The sequence below is a fragment of the Leuresthes tenuis genome, unplaced genomic scaffold, assembly GCF_036924035.1.
Source record: "Leuresthes tenuis unplaced genomic scaffold, fLeuTen1.0.hap1 SCAF_9, whole genome shotgun sequence".
Lineage (NCBI taxonomy): Eukaryota > Metazoa > Chordata > Actinopteri > Atheriniformes > Atherinopsidae > Leuresthes > Leuresthes tenuis.
In genome coordinates this window covers 1,609,908-1,631,456 of record NW_027325363.1, presented here as the reverse complement: position 1 = coordinate 1,631,456, position 21,549 = coordinate 1,609,908, and the positions used below count along the sequence as shown (strand labels likewise).

Below are 21,549 nucleotides of genomic sequence, written 5' to 3'. Positions count from 1 at the left end.
CTTCTCTGAGATCAGTGCTGGTGTCTTTCCTCCTTGGCATCGTGTTAAACTGACAGAACTTCTGCTTTTATAGAGCTGCTCACACTGACTGAGGATCAGTTAATCAGAGCATTGATCAGCAGCTGCTGGCTGCTTTTAATTCCTGTGGAAGCAGGAAGGGTTCACTTAGTTTTTCCCTTTTGTTATGTCTCAGTTTCTGTTCCATAAATAATGACACGGTGTGATATGTCATGTGTTGTTGTTCATCTGAGGTTGTTTTCACCTCTTTTCACCACCTGATGGGGACCAGATGCTTTTTAATTGTGTCCTGATGTGTTAAACCTTTAAATCTTTCAGTTTCACTGTTTCACAGCTGCTTCACCTGCAGCCGCACGGCGTGCTCCTGTTTCCTCTTCATGTCGTTGATGTACCAAGCCACCGCCGTCATGGTGATGATGGCGTCCTCCACGACCTCATATCCGGGGTCGCTCTTATCAAAGTGCTTCGAAAGCTCCTGAAACAGCAAAAGCAAAACTTCAGGAAGCCGGCGCACACGAGACAATTAGAAAAATACAAAATAAATGCGTGGAAAGAGTGGAAATATGTCTGAGAGTTCCAGATGTTTCAGTATAAATGTCCTCATTTGTTGAAAGACTGAAAAATATGGAAAAAGTCAGACAGATGAGGGCTATTATTTACCATCACTTTTATTACAGCAAGAAAGTCAGCTTTAATATCATGAACTTTACCCCGTAAGTGGCTTTTTGGTTGATAAATTCTTCCTTTTCTCGACTGTCTGACAGCAGCAGCTCATCGGAGGAAAGGTTTGTGGTGACCAAGCCAACTGTGGGGAATTAATCTCCCGTATTAAAACATGTCCAAAGCCTTCAACCAAAGAGCAAAACGAGGGATTCGACAGCAGAGAGCAGTCTGAGCGGCTCACGCAGCAGTTAATCACAGATGACTGCAGCGGGACCAGCTGAGAATTATGGGAAATTCCCAGAACAGATCCAAACACATGTTTGACCAGTGTTTAAACTGGCCACCGTCGAGCAGAGCAAACATCAGAGAACAAAGGGCAGGCTTTCCCCTTTTTCATCATCCTCTCAGAGGTGGGCTTGGACCAGAACCAGACGGGACGGTTTACTGGGACGGGCTGCATTCACACAACTCAGCGGTTGTGTGAAAGTTGGGGCTCCAGGTGACAGCTGGCCCCCGTTAGAGAAAGAGTTCGGGGTGCAAATGCAAAAGCAGGGAGCAAACTCATGCCACCGCTTTGGAAAAGCTCTGCGGTGCTGATGAAATTAGTAAAAAAAAAGTCCCCATAGAGAACAAAACGAGGGAAAGCGCTCCCTCTTTGGAGCCCTGCAGCTCAGACAGACTTTACAGTGGAAACAAGTCACAGGAAGTCAGACTTTTACTGACTGAACCTGTGTTTCTGTCTTTTATGGCTTCTACACGGTCCCTGTTGCTCCATTTTGGTTTTAAACTACTTTCACACTTATAATTATTAAAGATACATCTTTGTCCTTCAGTGTCTGTTTGTTAAGTCTGTCTGTGTCCCCCCAGAACCTGAAAAAAGGCGGGAATCACCATAGCAACCAGTAAAAAGGCGGGAATCACCATAGCAACCAGTGACTGTTCCATCATGGAACCCCAGTATAACTGTCATTTCTGATCAGAACTTATCAAACAGGAGGTTCTGTAGAACTCAGGAAGTCCAACAGGAAGTATTCAGACAGAATATGATCAGCACATTGTTAAAGACCTGATTAAACTTTTCTGACTGAAGACTTCTTCTGTTGTCGGCTGATTTCCCAGCATGCATTTCACTCCGAGTGAACAAGTCTGAAGACGACAGAAACTTTATTTCCTATGAAGTTAAGTCGGGCTCGGTTCTGGCCTCTTTAACCTCATACCAGTGAGAACAAAGTGCAGCGCGATGAAGGCTGGAATTAAAATCTGTTTTCTGTTTTTTTTAACCATCTCTCGTGCAAAGTGACTCTGACAGCTGCTTTTAGTTCAAGTTCAAACGAATAACCGACTCTTTAAACCCAGAAAAGAAAAGATTTTCTCGAGTTCACTGAACCATACTCAGATGGTTTAACATTTTCTGCTTCAGTTAACTGATGTTTACAAGGCAGCACTTTGGTAATAGTCCAGAAAAGATGGTCCCTTTATGATTTTCTACAATATTTCATGCTTAGCATAAACTGTTACTCAGCATTAAGGTCATAAAGCTCCAGCTCCATGTTCTGGTGACATGTATGAGAGCTCATGAGTCTCATTTAGGGCACCGTCAGCCACTTCTGGACCTGATTAACCAAGGAGCTCGAAATAAAACTGTTTGTTTGAGAGGTTTACTGGAGGACAACCAAAAAAAGAGAAAAACAACCGGCCAGAAATCAATGGTCTCTTGTAAGAGGAGCAGCTGCAGAGGTCAAAAACAAGTTAAGAAATAAGACATCACCTGTGGATTTAACTAAAAAAGGCCTCCACACAACCCATGTGTCACAGTCACAGAGCTCCAAAGAACACAACTGATTTTATTCAAGCCCCAGTTGACAAAAAACCCAGAGGAGCCAGATCTGGGGTGGTCTTTCTAATCAAACCTTCTGATCAGCTGCTCATCACTCCACCACAACCAGCTCAGCTAAATGCATCCAACACATCTCTGAGTTGCATCTTTTCTTCTGTTATCTGTAAATTCTGCACGTGGACCTCCAAAGGTAACGCCTCCCGGTGATAAATGAGACTCCTGCTCTGCTGCTCCATGCATCCATCGTCCCTCAGGGCCTCGGTTCTGCTTTTATTGGTCCTGATGAGAGTCAAACCCGACATCCGATGTGGATGAGGGCACATGTGGGACGCAGTAAAAGAGCCGACACGCTGAGCTCTCGCTGCAGGACTCTCAGCGGAGGAAATGATTTACTGCTGCACGCTGTCAGCCAAACGCTCTGTTTGCTGACAGGAAACAGATCTGTTGCCTGGAGACCAGAGCTTTAAGAGGACAAATCAGCTTCCTGGAACAAACAGATCGCACGTATCCGAGGTGTTATTTGTAGTATCGGGTGGTTAGAATTAAGGGTTTACTGCTGGTAAAATAGTGTTCTGGTTGCAATGATGACTCATTAAGTAGGTACTTCGGATGTCGTATTTGTATGGTATTTAGCCGCAGTATTTGAGACACCACATGTAGACTCTGAGGAGTTTGGTGTGCTCACATACAGCCTGACATACTACAAATGTAACTTGTGAGTATTTCAGGTACTACATTGAGTACGGCATTAAAAGTTTCGCATTAATTAGTATATGAAGTAATTTCTTTCATGCTTTCAGATGTACTGGCTGGTTTTTACTCAATACATGTGGAGTTGAGTAATTTTCACCAAAGTAGCAGATTGTATCTGAGACTCTGTGAGAGAAAGGATCCACAGTACAAAGCAGTACTTGTAGCGCATCGTATTTCGAGTTCAATATGTAGTAGACACATCATTTCAGGCAATAAGTGCAGAAGATGTGTGTATTTTAAGACCTTGGAGTATCACCTGTAGCAGAATGTAGTATTTAAGGCTTTTCTGACAGTAGAAGGCAGAATTTGATAGTATTTGATATTTTACCTGTATTAGCAGACAGTATTTGAGGCTCTACATGTTGCAGAAGGCAGTATTGGACCATATCTGGAGTCTCACCTGTAGTAGCAGGTGGTATTTGAGGCTCTATACATTGCAGAAGGCAGTATTGGACCATATCTGGGGTCTCACCTGTAGTAGCAGGTGGTATTTGAGGCTCTATACGTTGCAGAAGGCAGTATTGGACCATATCTGGAGTCTCACCTGTAGCAGCAGGTGGTATTTGAGGCTCTATACATTGCAGAAGGCAGTATTGGACCATATCTGGAGTCTCACCTGTAGTAGCAGGTGGTATTTGAGGCTCTATACGTTGCAGAAGGCAGTATTAGACCATATCTGGAGTCTCACCTGTAGTAGCAGGTGGTATTTGAGGCTCTATACATTGCAGAAGGCAGTATTGGACCATATCTGGAGTCTCACCTGTAGTAGCAGGTGGTATTTGAGGCTCTATACATTGCAGAAGGCAGTATTGGACCATATCTGGAGTCTCACCTGTAGTAGCAGGTGGTATTTGAGGCTCTATACGTTGCAGAAGGCAGTATTGGACCATATCTGGGGTCTCACCTGTAGTAGCAGGTGGTATTTGAGGCTCTACATGTTGCAGAAGGCAGTATTGGACCATATCTGGGGTCTCACCTGTAGTAGCAGGTGGTATTTGAGGCTCTATATGTTGCAGAAGGCAGTATTGGACCATATCTGGGGTCTCACCTGTAGTAGCAGGTGGTATTTGATGCTCTACATGTGGCAGAAGACAGTATTGGACCATATCTGGAGTCTCACCTGTAGTAGCAGGTGGTATTTGAGGCTCTACACGATGCAGAAGGCAGTATTGGACCATATCTGGAGTCTCACCTGTAGTAGCAGGTGGTATTTGAGGCTCTACATGTTGCAGAAGGCAGTATTGGACCATATCTAGAGTCTCACCTGTAGTAGCAGGTGGTATTTGAGGCTCTACATGTTGCAGAAGGCAGTATTGGACCATATCTGGAGTCTCACCTGTAGTAGCAGGTGGTATTTGAGGCTCTACATGTTGCAGAAGGCAGTATTGGACCATATCTGGAGTCTAACATGTAGCAGCAGGTGGTATTTGAGGCTCTATACGTTGCAGAAGGCAGTATTGGACCATATCTGGGGTCTCACCTGTAGTAGCAGGTGGTATTTGAGGCTCTACATGTTGCAGAAGGCAGTATTGGACCATATCTGGGGTCTCACCTGTAGTAGCAGGTGGTATTTGAGGCTCTACATGTTGCAGAAGGCAGTATTGGACCATATCTGGGGTCTCACCTGTAGTAGCAGGTGGTATTTGAGGATCCTCTGCACCGGTTTGAGCAGGTACGTCTCCAGAGGTAAAGAGTGGCTCAGAGTCGTCTGTCTCTCCTGGAAGAAACGAACCAGACTTTCGTTTTTCATGCACTCCCTCAGTACAGCCACCGAACTGTGGGGGGAGACAGAGGGATAGAGATGGTTAGAAGCCTGAATTATCGTGGAAAAATGTTCTTCAATGTCACCAACTTCTTTTGTTACTGGTCAGGAAGTGAAATTACAACTATGGAGGAAGGCTGATGGCTGGAGGTGGGAAGGAGTCCAGCTGTCGACTCTGCTGACAGACACAAAGGCAGCAGGAGTGAAATTTAATCAGGAGAGATGGGGAACAAAGGCAGAAACTGGAGTGGAGGACATGCAGGCGATGATGGAGCAGCAGGAGGTGAGATGGGAGGTCTTCAACTCGAACATTTATCAGAGGAAGAGGCGAAGAAAGGATGGAGGGATGGGAGGAAGGAAGAGACAGATGGAGGAGATTATGAAGGGAAGACTGCACAGCTGTTTGGAGCTTTAACAACATTCAGATTATAGAAGAAGACGCAGATAAATCTAAGAGGTTTGGAGAAAGTTAAAATGGATCCTGTTCACTAACATTCAGCACAAAGAATCAACAAAGAGACGCAATGTTAGCATAAAGTAAAGGGAGGAAGAGAAGAGGACAAAGAGGAGGCTCGAGAGGTGAAGGGGGACGCTGGAGGTGGTGAAAGGAGATGATGGAGGACAGAGGAGACTCCTCAGCTGTTGAATCCTCTGACAAACATCCATCACAACATGAAGCCAAAGAATCTTGGACAGCGGTGACGAGGCTGGAAGGAAGAGAAGGCAGCACACAGGAGAGATGAGGGGTGGGTAGAGGATGGGGGGGAAGGAGGTCAAGGTAACCATGGGGATACAGAGGAGACAAGGCTCTTTTCTCCAGATAGACGTTAATCACAGGAAGGAGTTGAGGAATTCAGAGCTGCAGTCGGTAATATCTTCCACAGACACCGCTGATGTGTTCAGCAGTGAGTCTCACAGATACAGACGCTGGGTTCATCCTGCAGCACCAAACATCCAGGAAGGACCGCTTCTGACCACTCATTTAGGATCAAAACTCCCGAGACTCCAGGAAATAAATTCAGTCGGATCTTTGGCGTGAACACCAACTCAATTCAGTTTATCTATTAACAAAAGTTCGACCGAAGCAGATCAGTCAGATCCTGTGAGAATCTAATCCAGTTTAATACGATTCATAAGAACAAGAAACCAGATCCTGAGCATCAACAGTTACTTTTAAAGGGTTTAAATCAGACTATCCTCATAGTTTTATCATCATTTCTTTATCCATCCTTTTTCTTTTCACTTTGGTGGAGGGGCAGCTGTTTTTCACATGCTTGACTTGAACGTCTCATCCAACCTGTCGGGAGGCAAAGTATCCGTAGGTAGTGTTACTAAGAAGTTGCAAAGGAGAGTTTGGATCATCCTTTCCAGGAGCTGCTGGTTTGGTTTGTGCAAAGATGTTAAATCTTAGCTTTAAATTCTCAGCCCTGCACATCCGAACGGTTGCAGCTTGCATTTGATCAAAGGGTTGAAACTCCTCAGAGGACCAACTCTGCAGAGGTTGATGACACGAACAATGAAATCATCGGGTATTCTTTGCTTATGCCACCCCTCCTGCACTGCTGTCTGAAGGTGACGCTGGCAGGACATGTCACAACGGGGGCCAATCCTCCACAGAGCTGCAGAAATGAAGCTGTAATCTGTCATCTCACACAAACTCTCCAGCCTCACACCAACACTCACGTCTGCATGAAGAATGCAAAGCATATGGCCAATATGAGAAATGTACATTCCTAAAACCGTAGCTTGGAGAGATTCCCACCTTTTAAAAAACACCCAAAGCCTCGGTGCAGCTGAAGCTCACCTCAGCCACATATTCTCCGAGTGCCTCTTTCAGCTCATTCTTTGTCTATAAAGTAATGCTAAATTCTCCAAACCTTTGTGGTCGGCGCTGCCTCCATATTCCAATAAACTGCAGATAATTACAGCTGCATGCGAGGGCCTGAATTCATCTCCACCAATCAGAGGTAACGCGACACCGGGCTGCATTCTGAACCACCACTCAAAGCCCGATTAGCCTCCTCAACTCCACTTTTCCCTGAAGGTTTTGTTTGCATTTGCAGAAAGTGGTTTCTTCGTCCAGATGACTTTTCCACTTTGTGTCAGCAGCAGATAGACTTCATCTTCCAACACTTCTCAGTCTGTATGTATCTTATTAATCAAATGTGTGGAACGTATATCTTATGGCAGGTTAACGAGACGCCTCACCAGCAAATTCAGAGCTCAATTACAATAATAAAGAGTGGAATAAAGAGTGGAACTCTGCTCTGGGAGGAGATCTTAGGGAAACTGTAACAAATATCCCAATGACTGAGTTATACACAGATATCTATGCTATGAGGTATAAACTGTGCACGAAGACGGAAAATTATGGGCATTTTACAGGGAGTGTGACATCATCGCGCTCTAACCTGCACATTCTGTCGAAAAATCCCAGAAAAACTCATGAAACTTCAGCTGTGATTGTGTTAAACTCAGAAAGCAGGAGTCCCGTTCAGAAGGATGCCTCAAATGTAAAGTCTGTCTGAGCTGCCGGCCTCCGCAGAGGCCTGACTTTTCTCTTTTGTTTTAGCTCAATCTCATTGTTCTTTGTGGGGAAATTATTCACGCTTTTAAGCAGTTTCGCAACCAAAAGTCAGAGCACGCGACTCCCGATCGAACTGCATGATTTTACAGATTTTATGTATATTTTCTCAAAGCCGGAGGAGAAAATGTGCTCAGAAGTGTGTCTGTGTGATAATTACATGCTCATATTGTTAGGAATCAACTCAAATAAGGACTCAAACATAAAAATGAGCATAAAACGGGGAAATAGCTAATCCTTGGAAGTCCAAACAGGTTCTATAATAGTCAAGCTTTGAAGAGATTAAAGGGATTTTGGAACTGACTCCCAACAACTTTCCACCAGCTTTAGGAACAGATCAAATGAATCATTCAAACTTCCCGTGGAGATAAGATGGGAGTGGTTTTAATGTCGACTCTATCCTAGCAAACAGAACGTTTTCGGACCGGTTCTGAGCTTTACTTCACCTGTTTTAGCCGTTCGATCTGTTTCAGAAGAGATGTTTGTGAGATCCTGAAGTGATGCAGTTGAACGAAGCAGAGTGGGGCTTTCTGGACAGGTTGCACCAATAATCCCGGCCATGTAGGATCTGACATGAAGCCAGTAACCTGCTGTGTGACTCTGATATACCATGGAAGAGAAATGACCCCCCAGCCTCCCTCCCGCTACAGCTCATCAATTCACAGCATCACAAACTGCACTTCCATCCAAGTGGAGTTTAGCAGAATAAATGACCTCAGCATCTGTCTCAGGCCTCCCCCAGGACCGACCCGCTGAGATCAGGTCCACCACTGTAAATGTCTCTCTAACAGCAGCCTGTTTCGTGATGCATTACGCCGACACAAAGCGCCGGGACAGCTCTGAAAGCAAGAATTCTCCCAGCTCTTCTGCTGGTAATTTCAGATGGCAGAGGGGCTGCATTCCTGGAGTTCGTCTCTCGCTGTACGCAGGATAACAAACCAAACATAGACTCTCATCTCGTGTTCCCAGCGGGGCGACACGGAGTTCACAAACCTGCAACCCAGCAGATTTCCCTCCAAGCCTGACCCAGAGCCTCAGTGGAAAAATGCACCGAGCTCTTCTGCTAGTTGCATTACTGTCTGACTGTGGGCTGCCTTGGAATGGCACACATGGCATCCTCTGAGTGCTAAAGACCAACACCGACTCCTTATAAGCTGCTTTCAGTGATTCCCCCCCATCAGAGAGTTATTCACCACCTCATGTATCCTGTGAAATGGACTCAAACCAAATACTGACCACTTTTAACCCGATTTCAGACCAGAGAACCACAGATATGTGGAATCCTTTCATCCCCAGGTGCTCTCGCTCGGGTCCATGAAACATAACAAGGTATCCAGGTTCAGGAGACATCACCTGGTCTCACTGTGTGAAATAAGAAAGTCAGGAAAAGGAGGTCTGAGTGTGGCGGACGTAACAAATGTTCCAGCTGGAATAACAAAACCCAGCAGTGTGGAACACTGAGAAATAAAGGGATAACAAGGCAAAGAGAGGAAGCACAGCTACGAACCTACACAAAGACAGCAAAGAATAAACAAGATAAGCAGCGAGATGAATGAGGCCAAACACCCGACATGGAGCTGCTCCGGTGTCGGTGGAAACAGCAGCCTGGAGGCTAAGGGATGACTGGCTGAAGAATGTAGCTAAAGAAACAAAAAGCACGGCTGAGCCATGAGCTAAAGCCGGAAAACAAAAGACTAAATAACAGAACAAGCAGACCAGAGAGGACCTGAGGACGGGTGGCGAGGATCCGACAAAGACTGAGATGAACAGAGACGTTCTGCGAGGAATTAAAGAGGAAGTGACTGCAGCTGATGGACTGGAGACAGGTGTGAAAGGGACCAGGGGAGCATCCAGAGGTAATGACAAGCCTCTGAGGACAGGACACTACAGGAAAAGAAAGCACTGAGAAACAATCCAGACAGAGTCAAGGCTAAGAACCCAAAGTACAGAAACCATGGATACCGACGGGAGTACAGGTGAAGATCCGCAGACCAGCATCTGTCCAGGAAGACGGATCATTTCTATTCTGCCTGCCTGAAGCCTAACCTCAGCAGAGACAGACAGGTTGTAAAGCAGCTTAATACGCCAGATACAGCTGTTCCCTCTCAATCTGCCGCCAACACTCAGTCCAATGGACTCGGTTCAGGCCGATCAGTCTGATCCCTGTTCTTTAAAACTACCCGGTCATCGGATTATCCTCCTCCCCATCCCCACCTGTCTCTGAGGAGCCTCACCAGAGGCTTCTACCTCCACCAGGGTCCCTCCTCAGGGGTTCGTACCCTAAATCTGGGGTTAGGATTACAGCCAAGACATCAATAATAAGCTTAATCTGAACACATCTGTAGCAGTTTTATTAGTAGACTGTTCGAGGCTCCGCAGCAGAGACCAAAAGGAGCGTTTTTTCCTGGAAAAACACGGGACTGACAGGCTAAATGCTCTGCCTCGTCTATGTTTGGTCAAAATATTGAACAATAGTGATTTTTATCCAAAAATCTAACAGTGTTGAAAGTAAATTCATGTTTCTGAGGCTGAGTTCCAGTTTCCATCCAATCCCATGGCTCCGGGGACAGTTTCGCTTCTTTCTCAAGCTGTAGAGAATGTGGATTACATAACGTCTCTGCTCCAATGCTGATGTTTTCTGGGGGCTTTTTGTGCGGTGGAACAGTCTGCGGTCATTAAATTTGGGGGTTTTCTACCACTTACAGGCAGTAACCCGAGTACTTTGATACCTTTCATGACATCACGTGCAGTCACTCTCTGCCCAAGACTGAAAACATGACAAAGACACCAGAAAAGCACCAAAACAAGAAGCAAAACCTAAAGAAAACCTGAGTTTGGAGGTTTGTGAACCTCTGTGCTTCAGGCTGAGGGGTGTGGGGGGGGCATGAAGCAGCACAACATGAGGCCTGACCGGATCCAGCAGAAGAAGCAGCACTAACAGCAGCTCTGAAGCAGTCCACCCACTTCTTTTTACTGGCGTTTAACGGGGCTTTAAGGAGGCGGCGGGCGGAGAACAGCCATCTGAGCGGGGTGAAGACGGGTCGACTTTCACTCCCGTGGCTGCAGAGGTTAACATGTAAGGCCGGTGGTGACAGAGTAGAGATAGGGAGCATTTATAGAGGGAGGTACAGGGTAGGAGATGCTCTCTGAAGAGAATGAATATTACATTTCAAATCAGTTTTATCTATCAAGTGTAATTTGATGAATGTAATCTCAAGGCACTTATAGGATTCAGTCCAATTCAAGCCAATTATAAGTCATTGTAATGCGATCATATTAAAACCAAATCAAATACATTCAACTCCAAATGAGTCCAATTAATGAAAATTGGCTGAGAAATTGAAATTCCAACGTTTCTCCCGACAAAGTTGGTTTGGTGTCATCTGTTTCAGGGCAGCAGGAAGTAAGTTATAAGATAGGATAAACTCACATTGCTACCATGCTAAGGACAGCAGAAACATGACTAACGGATAAAAATCAGGTTTGATGTTTCTGTTTCTGTATTTATCAGACGCTTTTATCCAAAGAGACTTACAAATGAAGATATAACAGCTTTATAAAAAGCTAACAATAAACTACATAGAAGGAACCCAGGAGTCCGACTCTGTCAGAGGGGACAGAGTAGAGATAGGGTGCAGGCATAGAAGGAAGTGCAGAAAGACTTTATTATTCACGTTTTAGCAGTTATTTGGTTAATTTAAGTGCAGATGTTGTCATAAAGGCGCATCTTCAACCACATCATTGTGAAATGTTGGTTGACAAATCCATTTTTAGACAAAATGTGACCTTTTCTTGTAGAATTTTGGCTAATTTTCGGGTCCTACTTCCACCGAGGATTTTCTTTTGGGTGCCAGGATTCTCAATATTGACCTTAAAGTCAGAGTAAAACTGAAATAACTGCAGAACAATGTGTTATGAACTATTCGGTCAAGCATAGAGTTTATATTTCTGTATTCATCAGACGCTTTTATCCAAAGCGACTTACAAATGAAGATATAACAGCTTTATAAAAGCTAACAATAAGCTCCATAGAAGGAACCCAGGAGTCCGACTCTGTCAGAGGGGACAGAGTAGAGATAGGGTGCAGGCATAGAAGGAAGAGCAGAAAGATAAAGTGCAGAGATAGAGGGGGGAGGGAAGCACAAGGTAAGTGCTGGGATAGGAGATGCTCTCTGAAGAGCTGGGTTTTCAGGAGCTTCTTGAAGATAGACAGGGACGCCCCTGTTCTGGTAGCGCTCGGTAGGTCATTCCACCATCGTGGGACGACACATGAACAGAGTTTGGATTGTCTTAGGCGTGGTGTAGGAGCTGCTAGACGACAATCCTGGGACCAACGGAGGGACCCAGTTGGGACAGAAGCCTTTGCAAGAGCATTCAAGTAGATGGAGCCGTTCCATTAAGCTCTTTGTAGCTAACATCAGGGACTTGGATCTGATGCTAAGGGCAGCCAGAGGAGCTCAATGAACAGAGGGGGGGCGTGTTCTTTTAGGCTGATCCAAGACCAGACGCACCGCCGCGTTCTGGACCATCTGCAGAGGTTTCACAGGCTGGAGACCAGTTAGGAGACCAGTTAGGAGACCAGTTAGGAGACCAGTTAGGAGACCAGTTAGGAAACCAGTTAGGAGACCAGTTAGGAGACCAGTTAGGAAACCAGTTAGGAGACCAGTTAGGAAACCAGTTAGGAGACCAGTTAGGAGAGCAGTTAGGAAACCAGTTAGGAAACCAGTTAGGAAACCAGTTAGGAGACCAGTTAGGAGACCAGTTAGGAAACCAGTTAGGAAACCAGTTAGGAGACCAGTTAGGAAACCAGTTAGGAAACCAGTTAGGAAACCAGTTAGGAGACCAGTTAGGAGAGCAGTTAGGAAACCAGTTAGGAGAGCAGTTAGGAAACCAGTTAGGAGACCAGTTAGGGAACCAGTTAGGAAACCAGTTAGGAGACCAGTTAGGAGAGCAGTTAGGAGAGCAGTTAGGAGAGCAGGGACTTGAACCTGATGCTAAGGGCAGCCAGAGGAGCTCAATGAACAGAGGGGGGACGATGTGGGCGAACCCAGTCAGGCCAAACGTGTCTTCCAGCTCCGAGCGGTTGGTGCAGTTCATACTGCTCAGCTCTCCTGGAGCTGGTTTAACAGCAGAGCCGTGGTGCTGTAAGACGAGCAGGAAGCAGCTGCTCAGGCTGAAATAAGTAAGAAGATGTCGCCTGGCTGGCAGCTCAGGCTGGTCCACAGCGTGATGTTGATAGGAAGCTGGCCGGTTCCTCGTGCTGGAGGCCACACAGACAGCAGAGTTTCTGAGTGTTGTTTCTACTTTCTTTATTTCACTTCATGTATAAATGATGTCCTGTTTACTGATAATGGTTCTGAGTAGGACCTGTAGCACTCTTTTTCTGGTAGAATTAAGGAGTAGTGGCCTTCTGGCCCTTCAACTGAGGACCACTTCAATGGTGCATTTACCACTTTTCCCCCTGCTTACCGTGAGTTTTACTAATTACTAATTAGTGCAACACTGGGAGGCTTTCAGTGGACTCCATGACGATTAAAAAGATTAACAGCCAATCAAAATGCAGCCTGAATCAGCTGTTCCAGTTAAATTACTATTTCACTCTCAATATTCCTGCTGCTTCCTCTTGAAATGAATCTACTTTGTCTGCTAGTAAACTCATTCGGGTCAAAGGAAGAAGTTATTCACGCTTCCTCCTCCTTTCTCTCCATGTTGAGCCCACTTTGCCTCCTGGACGTCTCCTCTTCAGCTCTTCGGGATTATCCCAGACATCACTTGGGCTTTGATTGCTCCAACATGCAAACAAACCTTTCAGTTTACGAGGAGATGTTCATGAAACCATCTTATTGACACCTGGAATGACCAAAGCTGTGGTCACATAATGGAGAACAACTGGTTCCTGGATCTTTCTCAGGAGGTTTGGTGACTCCAATTCTGAGTTTGCTACATCGGTTCATGTAAAAATCCGAGTTGGAAGCAGAACAAATGTACATCTGTGAGAGCTGGATGAGCTACAGCTCCAGCTCAGAGCTCTTCTTCTGCTCCATAAAGCAAACCTCTCGGCACAGTTTAACTGCTCTGTGTGTTTCTACTAAAACACATTCACTCTCGCCATAAACCAGACGCTTCACACATGCTCGCTCGCCATCGGACCGAACCCCAGAGTCCGTTTATCAAGAACAGAGGAGAGAAAAATGTGGAGTTTCTCACTGAGGCTTTACAGCGGAGTCAGCAGCCAAATCACTCAACGACCACAAATCTAAACCAGCACAGGAACGCTGGAGAGTCCAGGGTTCGGTGCGAGGGAGGAAAAACGATGGGATCCTTCTTATTCCCAGGGTTCATCCTCCAGAGAGCTGAGGGGTTAAATTACCTGTGCATGTAACAGCCAGGCGTGTGCACGTGAGCATGCACGACGTAGAAAAACCATCCTGCAGCGAGCCCTCGAGTTTTTGGAGGCGGGGCCAGCGTCTGATTGGTCCAGTTCAGAAACTTGGTCATTAGAAGACGTCTCAGTCGAGCTGCTTTTGGTTTTATGCACAAACAGGAAGTGATTTATTGTGTTGCTGATGAGGAATTAATCAGAGTCTCTCAGGCTGCAGGTTTCCTTGTGGTTCCCAGAGTTTCTAAAAGCAGAACGGGAGGCAGAGCCTTCAGTTATCAGGCCCCCAAAAGCAGAACGGGAGGCAGAGCCTTCAGTTATCAGGCCCCTAAAAGCAGAATGGGAGGCAGAGCCTTCAGTTATCAGGCCCCCAAAAGCAGAACGGGAGGCAGAGCCTTCAGTTATCAGGCCCCTAAAAGCAGAATGGGAGGCAGAGCCTTCAGTTATCAGGCCCCCAAAAGCAGAACGGGAGGCAGAGCCTTCAGTTATCAGGCCCCTAAAAGCAGAATGGGAGGCAGAGCCTTCAGTTATCAGGCCCCTAAAAGCAGAATGGGAGACAGAGCCTTCAGTTATCAGGCCCCTAAAAGCAGAATGGGAGGCAGAGCCTTCAGTTATCAGGCCCCTAAAAGCAGAATGGGAGGCAGAGCCTTCAGTTATCAGGCCCCTAAAAGCAGAATGGGAGGCAGAGCCTTCAGTTATCAGGCCCCTAAAAGCAGAATGGGAGGCAGAGCCTTCAGTTATCAGGCCCCTAAAAGCAGAATGGGAGGCAGAGCCTTCAGTTATCAGGCCCCTAAAAGCAGAATGGGAGGCAGAGCCTTCAGTTATCAGGCCCCTAAAAGCAGAATGGGAGGCAGAGCCTTCAGTTATCAGGCCCCTAAAAGCAGAATGGGAGGCAGAGCCTTCAGTTATCAGGCCCCTAAAAGCAGAATGGGAGGCAGAGCCTTCAGTTATCAGGCCCCTAAAAGCAGAACGGGAGGCAGAGCCTTCAGTTATCAGGCCCCTAAAAGCAGAATGGGAGGCAGAGCCTTCAGTTATCAGGCCCCTAAAAGCAGAATGGGAGGCAGAGCCTTCAGTTATCAGGCCCCTAAAAGCAGAATGGGAGGCAGAGCCTTCAGTTATCAGGCCCCTAAAAGCAGAATGGGAGGCAGAGCCTTCAGTTATCAGGCCCCTAAAAGCAGAACGGGAGGCAGAGCCTTCAGTTATCAGGCCCCTAAAAGCAGAACGGGAGGCAGAGCCTTCAGTTATCAGGCCCCTAAAAGCAGAATGGGAGGCAGAGCCTTCAGTTATCAGGCCCCTAAAAGCAGAATGGGAGGCAGAGCCTTCAGTTATCAGGCCCCTAAAAGCAGAATGGGAGGCAGAGCCTTCAGTTATCAGGCCCCTAAAAGCAGAATGGGAGGCAGACCCTTCAGTTATCAGGCCCCTAAAAGCAGAATGGGAGGCAGAGCCTTCAGTTATCAGGCCCCTAAAGGCAGAATGGGAGGCAGAGCCTTCAGTTATCAGGCCCCTAAAAGCAGAATGGGAGGCAGACCCTTCAGTTATCAGGCCCCTAAAAGCAGAATGGGAGGCAGAGCCTTCAGTTATCAGGCCCCTCTCTGTGGAACCAGCTGCCAGTTTGGCTTCAGGAAGCAGACACCCTCTCTACCTTTAAGATCAGGCTGAAACTTTCCTTTCTGATAAAGCTTATAGTTAGGGATGGCTCAGGTGAGCCTGAAACATCCCATAGTTCTGCTGCTATAGGCCCAGTCTGCTGGGGGAGCTCCCATGATGCACCTCTCCTCCCTCCATGTACAGATGACATCATTGCTGTCATTAACTTGTGTTTCTCTCTCTCAGAAGGTGTCTCTGGCCTGGTGTTACGCTACTTGTTGTCCCCTCTTTCCTGTCCTCTCAGCCCCAGCTGGTCCAGGCAGATGGACCCTTCCTGGTTCTGGTTCTGATGGAGGTTTCTTCCTGTTAAATGGGAGTTTTTTCTCTCCACAGTTTCTCCCAAATCTTCTGAACTGCTGAGATTCTCTTTCCTCCATGTTTTCTCATCACACTTTACAAAGCAAAACTGAACAGAACGAAAGGCAAAACAAGTGCTAATACGACATAATAATCACCAATACTTCAAGCTTTTATGCAACCTCAGGGCACTAAACACAGAAAGAAACCCAAATATACATGTTTCTCCTGCAGAAAGTATCAGTGGGAGGTGTGGGATCACTTACTTTGGGTAGTTCATGCAGTAAAGTGTGTAGATGTCAAAGGCTTCACTCTGAAAAAGAGACCAAACCCGAGTTAGAGACCAAAGGCAGCTACAGGAGGAACAAATTAAATCCTGAACAGGTCGATTCCGTCTTGTGCTTCAGGCCTTAAAGTTTAGCTGTGGACACATAAGTTCAGGTCATATTGGGAAACTCTGCGTGTTAAATGCAGGCGCAGCTCTTATTTTGAAGGACTAAATCTTGCATCTGTCAAAGTAAAGGCTGGAGCAGCCGCTGGTCTGTGGAGTCACCTTCTTTCCATAAGAGTAAAATAAAAGCCTGATATATAACTAATATAGTTCTGTGTTTGTCTTTAAGCCTCCAGAAATGTAACGAGGAACATTTAAAGGGAAAAGTCTGGCTTTATGAGCACAGGGATGTGTAATTTTGGTGAATTTCTCAGGAAGGAACAAAGTAACGTAACTAATCAGTAAATATCAGCTGTGAGTCACACGGGAGGCTTTGATCTTTCTCTTAAATGCTGCCTGGCTGTTATTAAGTGGATCAGAGTCACAGGAAGAGGTCTCAGATTCATAAAGTAGCTGCTCCTCGTCCCCTCACTTCACTTCCTGTGAGTCTATCAGGTGGTCTGAGAGAAAGACCACATTATGTGCTCACGCCCAAAGTCTTAAAATAACTGGGAATCTCCAGAAGTGTAATCTAATGTCCAAAGCTGAGCAGCAGACAGGAAGTTCAGATCAGCTGAGCTGGAACAAACCCGCTGAGCAGCAGATAAAGTGTGAAAAAGGCTTCATTTAAAGGTGTTTTCAGAGCTCAGATGATGAGTTTACATAAAAATGCTGCAGAAAGGTTCATTATGGCAGGAAGAGCTCTTTATAAATAAGAAATAAGAGCAACATAAAGATGCTTTATCAGGCAAACAGGATGTGGAGCCAGAGAGCTGCTCTCTGATTGGCTGAGATTAGGTTTCATTTATCACCTAAACTCCAATTACATCCAGCTGCATTTAAATCTATCATTTTATCTATCCATCCATCCATCCATCTATCATCCATCCATCCATCTATCCATCCATCCATCATCCATCCATCTATCATCCATCCATCCATCCATCCATCATCCATCCATCTATCATCCATCCATCCATTCATCTATCCATCCATCCATCCATCCATCATCCATCCATCCATCTATCATCCATCCATCCATCCATCCATCCATCTATCATCCATCCATCCATTCATCTATCCATCCATCCATCATCCATCCATCTATCATCCATCCATCCATCCATCTATCCATCCATCCATCCATCCATCTATCCATCCATCCATCCATCCATCCATCCATCCATCATCCATCCACCATCCATCCATATATCCATCCATCCATCCATCCATCCATCCATTCATCTATCCATCCATCCATCATCCATCCATCCATCCATCCATCCATCCATCCATCCATCCATCCATCCATCCATCTATCCATCCATTCATCTATCCATCCATCCATCCATCCATCCATCCATCCATCCATCCATCCATCCATCCATCCATCCATCTATCCATCCATCATCCATCCATCCATCCATCCATCCATCCATCCATCCATCCATCCATATATCCATCCATCCATCCATCCATCCATCCATCCATCCATCCATCTATCCATCCATCCATCCATCCATCTATCCATCCATCATCCATCCACCATCCATCCATCCATCCATCCATCCATCTATCCATCCATCATCCATCCACCATCCATCCATCTATCCATCCATCCATCCATCATCCATCCATCCATCCATCCATCCATCCATCCATCCATCCATCCATCCATCCATATATCCATCCATCCATCCATCTATCCATCCATCTATCCATCCATCATCCATCCATCCATCCATCCATCCATATATCCATCCATCCATCCATCCATCCATCCATCCATCCATATATCCATCCATCCATCCATCCATCCATCCATCTATCCATCCATCTATCCATCCATCATCCATCCATCCATCCATCCATCCATCCATATATCCATCCATCCATCCATCCATCCATCCATCTATCCATCCATCCATCCATCATCCATCCATCCATCCATCCATCCATCATCCATCCATCATCCATCCATCCATCATCCATCCATCATCCATCCATCCATCCATCCATCTATCCATCCATCCATCCATCCATCCATCCAGCTGGTTTACTGGGTGTTTCGGGTGCTTCCTGTCAGCTGATGACCTCACACACGGCGTGCTGTACTCACCCTTTCCACGAAGCACTCTGCGATGGCGGCAGCGTGAGGACAGCGCTCTAAATCCTCCAGGAGATCACTGAGGACAGAAACAAATGCAGGAGTTTTAACGAGAGCTGACAAACTCCCACCCCAGCAGCAACACTGGCCAAGCCCCAGAACTAATATTTAGGAACCTGGCTGCAGGGGTTTGCTCCCACTCACACCAGAGAATTAATGATGCCGGGTTTATCTCCGAGGAGCGCAGGAAGCTTCTTCCAAAACAAACCTCAGAGCTGTTTCACAGCTTGGGCCCCATCAAATAAAGTTGATTAAGTCCTTCTGCGTAAGATTCAGTCATGTGGCGCCACAACAAGGAAGCTTTTTGTACGAAAGAGGAATCAAAGTGGTGTCACATGAGATATCTGAAGAGATTCAGGGGGAAACAGAAAGTGTCCCTTCGCTCTCATTCATTCATCTTTGAATGAATGACTGAGAGCCCTGAAGGTTTTAAATCTGAACACGAGTCGGTCCCTCAGAGTTTGTTGAGTCCCAGCCGCTGTAAACACAATCCTGTTGTCATGACAGCAGGGTCAGGGTGTTTAACAGAAGGTTAGTGACACTAAACTGACTCCAGAGCAGCTGGCAGACCTTCAGCCTGAAATCTGTTCCCCCATCACCCCCTTACTTTCTTATCCTTCCATTTCAAGCCTTGCCTCTTTCCTGTGGTACCCACTCTTTATCAAACACACATCTGCTTAAGAATAACCACAGAAGAAGAGCAGGAACCCTCCAGCAGGACACAGCAGAGCAGGTGGAGTTTCACTTTAAAGTCCTTTAACTGAACATGTTTGATCACTTCTGAAACCTCTGGTTCCATTAAATGGCCGAGTCGAGCTATAACAGAGGGAGAGTTGGTCAGAAACAAGAGATCCGAAGGTTCCCTAAAGGGGAAACCAGTCTGCAGCAGCTCAGTCTAACTAAGCAGCAGCTCTGAAACCAACCGTTTGGGTTTGGGTCTGCAGAGAAAAGCAAAGCAGTCAGAAGAAGGCCAGGATAGCTGTGTTTCCTCACATTACCCCGTCTTTCCTCTGCTTGGTACATGAATTCAGGCCTCTCTGAGTGAGCGTTATCGCCTCAGAGAGGCGTTCACGAGCAGCTGGGCTGCTCAGCTCTGATTGTTCTGCTGAAGGTGGAGAAGGTGACACACCGACTCCTCCTCGCTCTGCTCTCTGAGATGAGGTCAGCAGGAACGTAAGCTCGGCTCGGCTGTCAACATATCAGGTATGCGTGTAATTTATGTGCAGCTATTTATTTCATAATGTTGTAATTTTGCAAAGGATCCCTGAGAGATTTCTCTGACTCATGGCTGTTTAAAACCTGCTGGCAGCCAATCTGTAAGAAAAACCCGCTGAGTTATGATGAAAATATCAAGCAAGTTGTTGCAAAACAGGAAACTTATTGTTCAGCCTGCTTTCACTCGTTAGAGAGCAAGGTCATTATTTCAAACAGACAGCAGGGTGAGAGCCCTCAGACTCCCAGAGGAAGGATAATTATAAGACTTTTTATTTCCACAGCGCCTTCACAGACACTTTTATTTTACTTGGATTCCAGCAGAATTGAGGCGATTGTGGACAGAAAATTGCTCATTTTTTAGGGTTTATTGAGAGGCCTTGTCTTAATGAAAATGCTGCTGCTATGGTCCAGTCTGGACAAAAGTTTGCATTTGTCAGGTCAGAGAGGAGGTTTTGGATCTGGGGAAGAGGAAGATGCAACACGAGGTTTGAGTTATTAAGGGAGTCATTGCAAAACGCTGAGAAACACTGAGCACACATTACAATTCTGCTGAAAAATTTGGCCCGTAATTTGTTCCACAGCTTTAAGAAAACACATATAAGAACACGTAAAAACATGCAGCTCAATCAGGAATGTGTGTTATGAGTTTTGGCAGAGATTCATTGTACAGTGTTTATGAAATCTGCAACAAAAAAAAAAAAAAAGGGGGAAATTTCCCAATACAGACAAATGGAATTTTACCCAAAAAGTGAGGAAACGCAGCCCTCTTTGGACTCGTAGTTCAGATAAACTTTACAGTAGAAACATCATTCAAAGTTCAAGCAGGTCACAACATGTTGGACTCTTTATGGCTGAATCTGTATTTTTATATCTTTTACGGTTTCTTTACAATCGCAGTTTAAGTTCAAAAGAATGTTCAGATTAATGCTGTAAATAACTAAATTTAGACACTGAATCAGTCTCTAAGCTGAAAAAACACTGTTGAATACAGATTGTTACTGAATAAATCAAAGATAAAACATTAACGCTTATTGAAGTTTACCTGTGGTGTTCCCCAGGGCTCAACCCCGGGCCCACTGATGCTTGTTTAAGGTATAAATGTTTGTTCCGTTTGGTCAAACCAACACAATAACACAAAATGTTGGACTCTTTATGGCTGAATCTGTATTTTTATATATTTTATGGTTTCTTTACAATCGCAGTTTATGTTCCAAAGAATGTTCAGATTAATGCTGTAAATAACTAAATTAGACACTCGAAGCTGAAAAAACACTGTTGAATACAGATTGTTACTGAATAAATCAAAGATAAAACATTAACGCTTATTGAAGTTTACCTGTGGTGTTCCCCAGGGCTCAACCCCGGGCCCACTGATGCTTATTTAAGGTATAAATGTTTGTTCTGTTTGGTCAAACCAACACAATAACACAAAATGTTGGACTCTTTATGGCTGAATCTGTATTTTTATATCTTTTACGGTTTCTTTACAATCGCAGTTTATGTTCCAAAGAATGTTCAGATTAACTAAATTTAGACACTGAATCAGTCTCGAAGCTGAAAAAACACTGTTGAATACAGATTGTTACTGAATAAATCAAAGATAAAACATCAACACTTATTGAAGTTTACCTGTGGTGTTCCCCAGGGCTCAACCCCGGGCCCACTGATGCTTGTTTAAGGTATAAATGTTTGTTCCGTTTGGTCAAACCAACACAATAACACAAAATGTTGGACTCTTTATGGCTGAATCTGTATTTTTATATATTTTATGGTTTCTTTACAATCGCAGTTTATGTT

General features: G+C 45.4%; 1 protein-coding gene across 1 annotated transcript in view; it reads right to left on the bottom strand.

Annotated features, from left to right (window-relative positions):
- The window catches only part of plekhg2 (pleckstrin homology domain containing, family G (with RhoGef domain) member 2), a 140,435-nt gene that overhangs the window by 28,782 nt on the left and 90,104 nt on the right, over positions 1 to 21,549 (bottom strand). Inside the window, exons 5-8 of the mRNA XM_072392580.1 lie at positions 18,490 to 18,556; positions 16,207 to 16,253; positions 4,896 to 5,046; positions 362 to 493 (exon numbers count right to left, since the gene is read on the bottom strand). Coding sequence (XP_072248681.1) covers positions 362 to 493; positions 4,896 to 5,046; positions 16,207 to 16,253; positions 18,490 to 18,556 — 397 coding nt within the window. The remainder of the gene's footprint in view (positions 1 to 361; positions 494 to 4,895; positions 5,047 to 16,206; positions 16,254 to 18,489; positions 18,557 to 21,549) is intronic.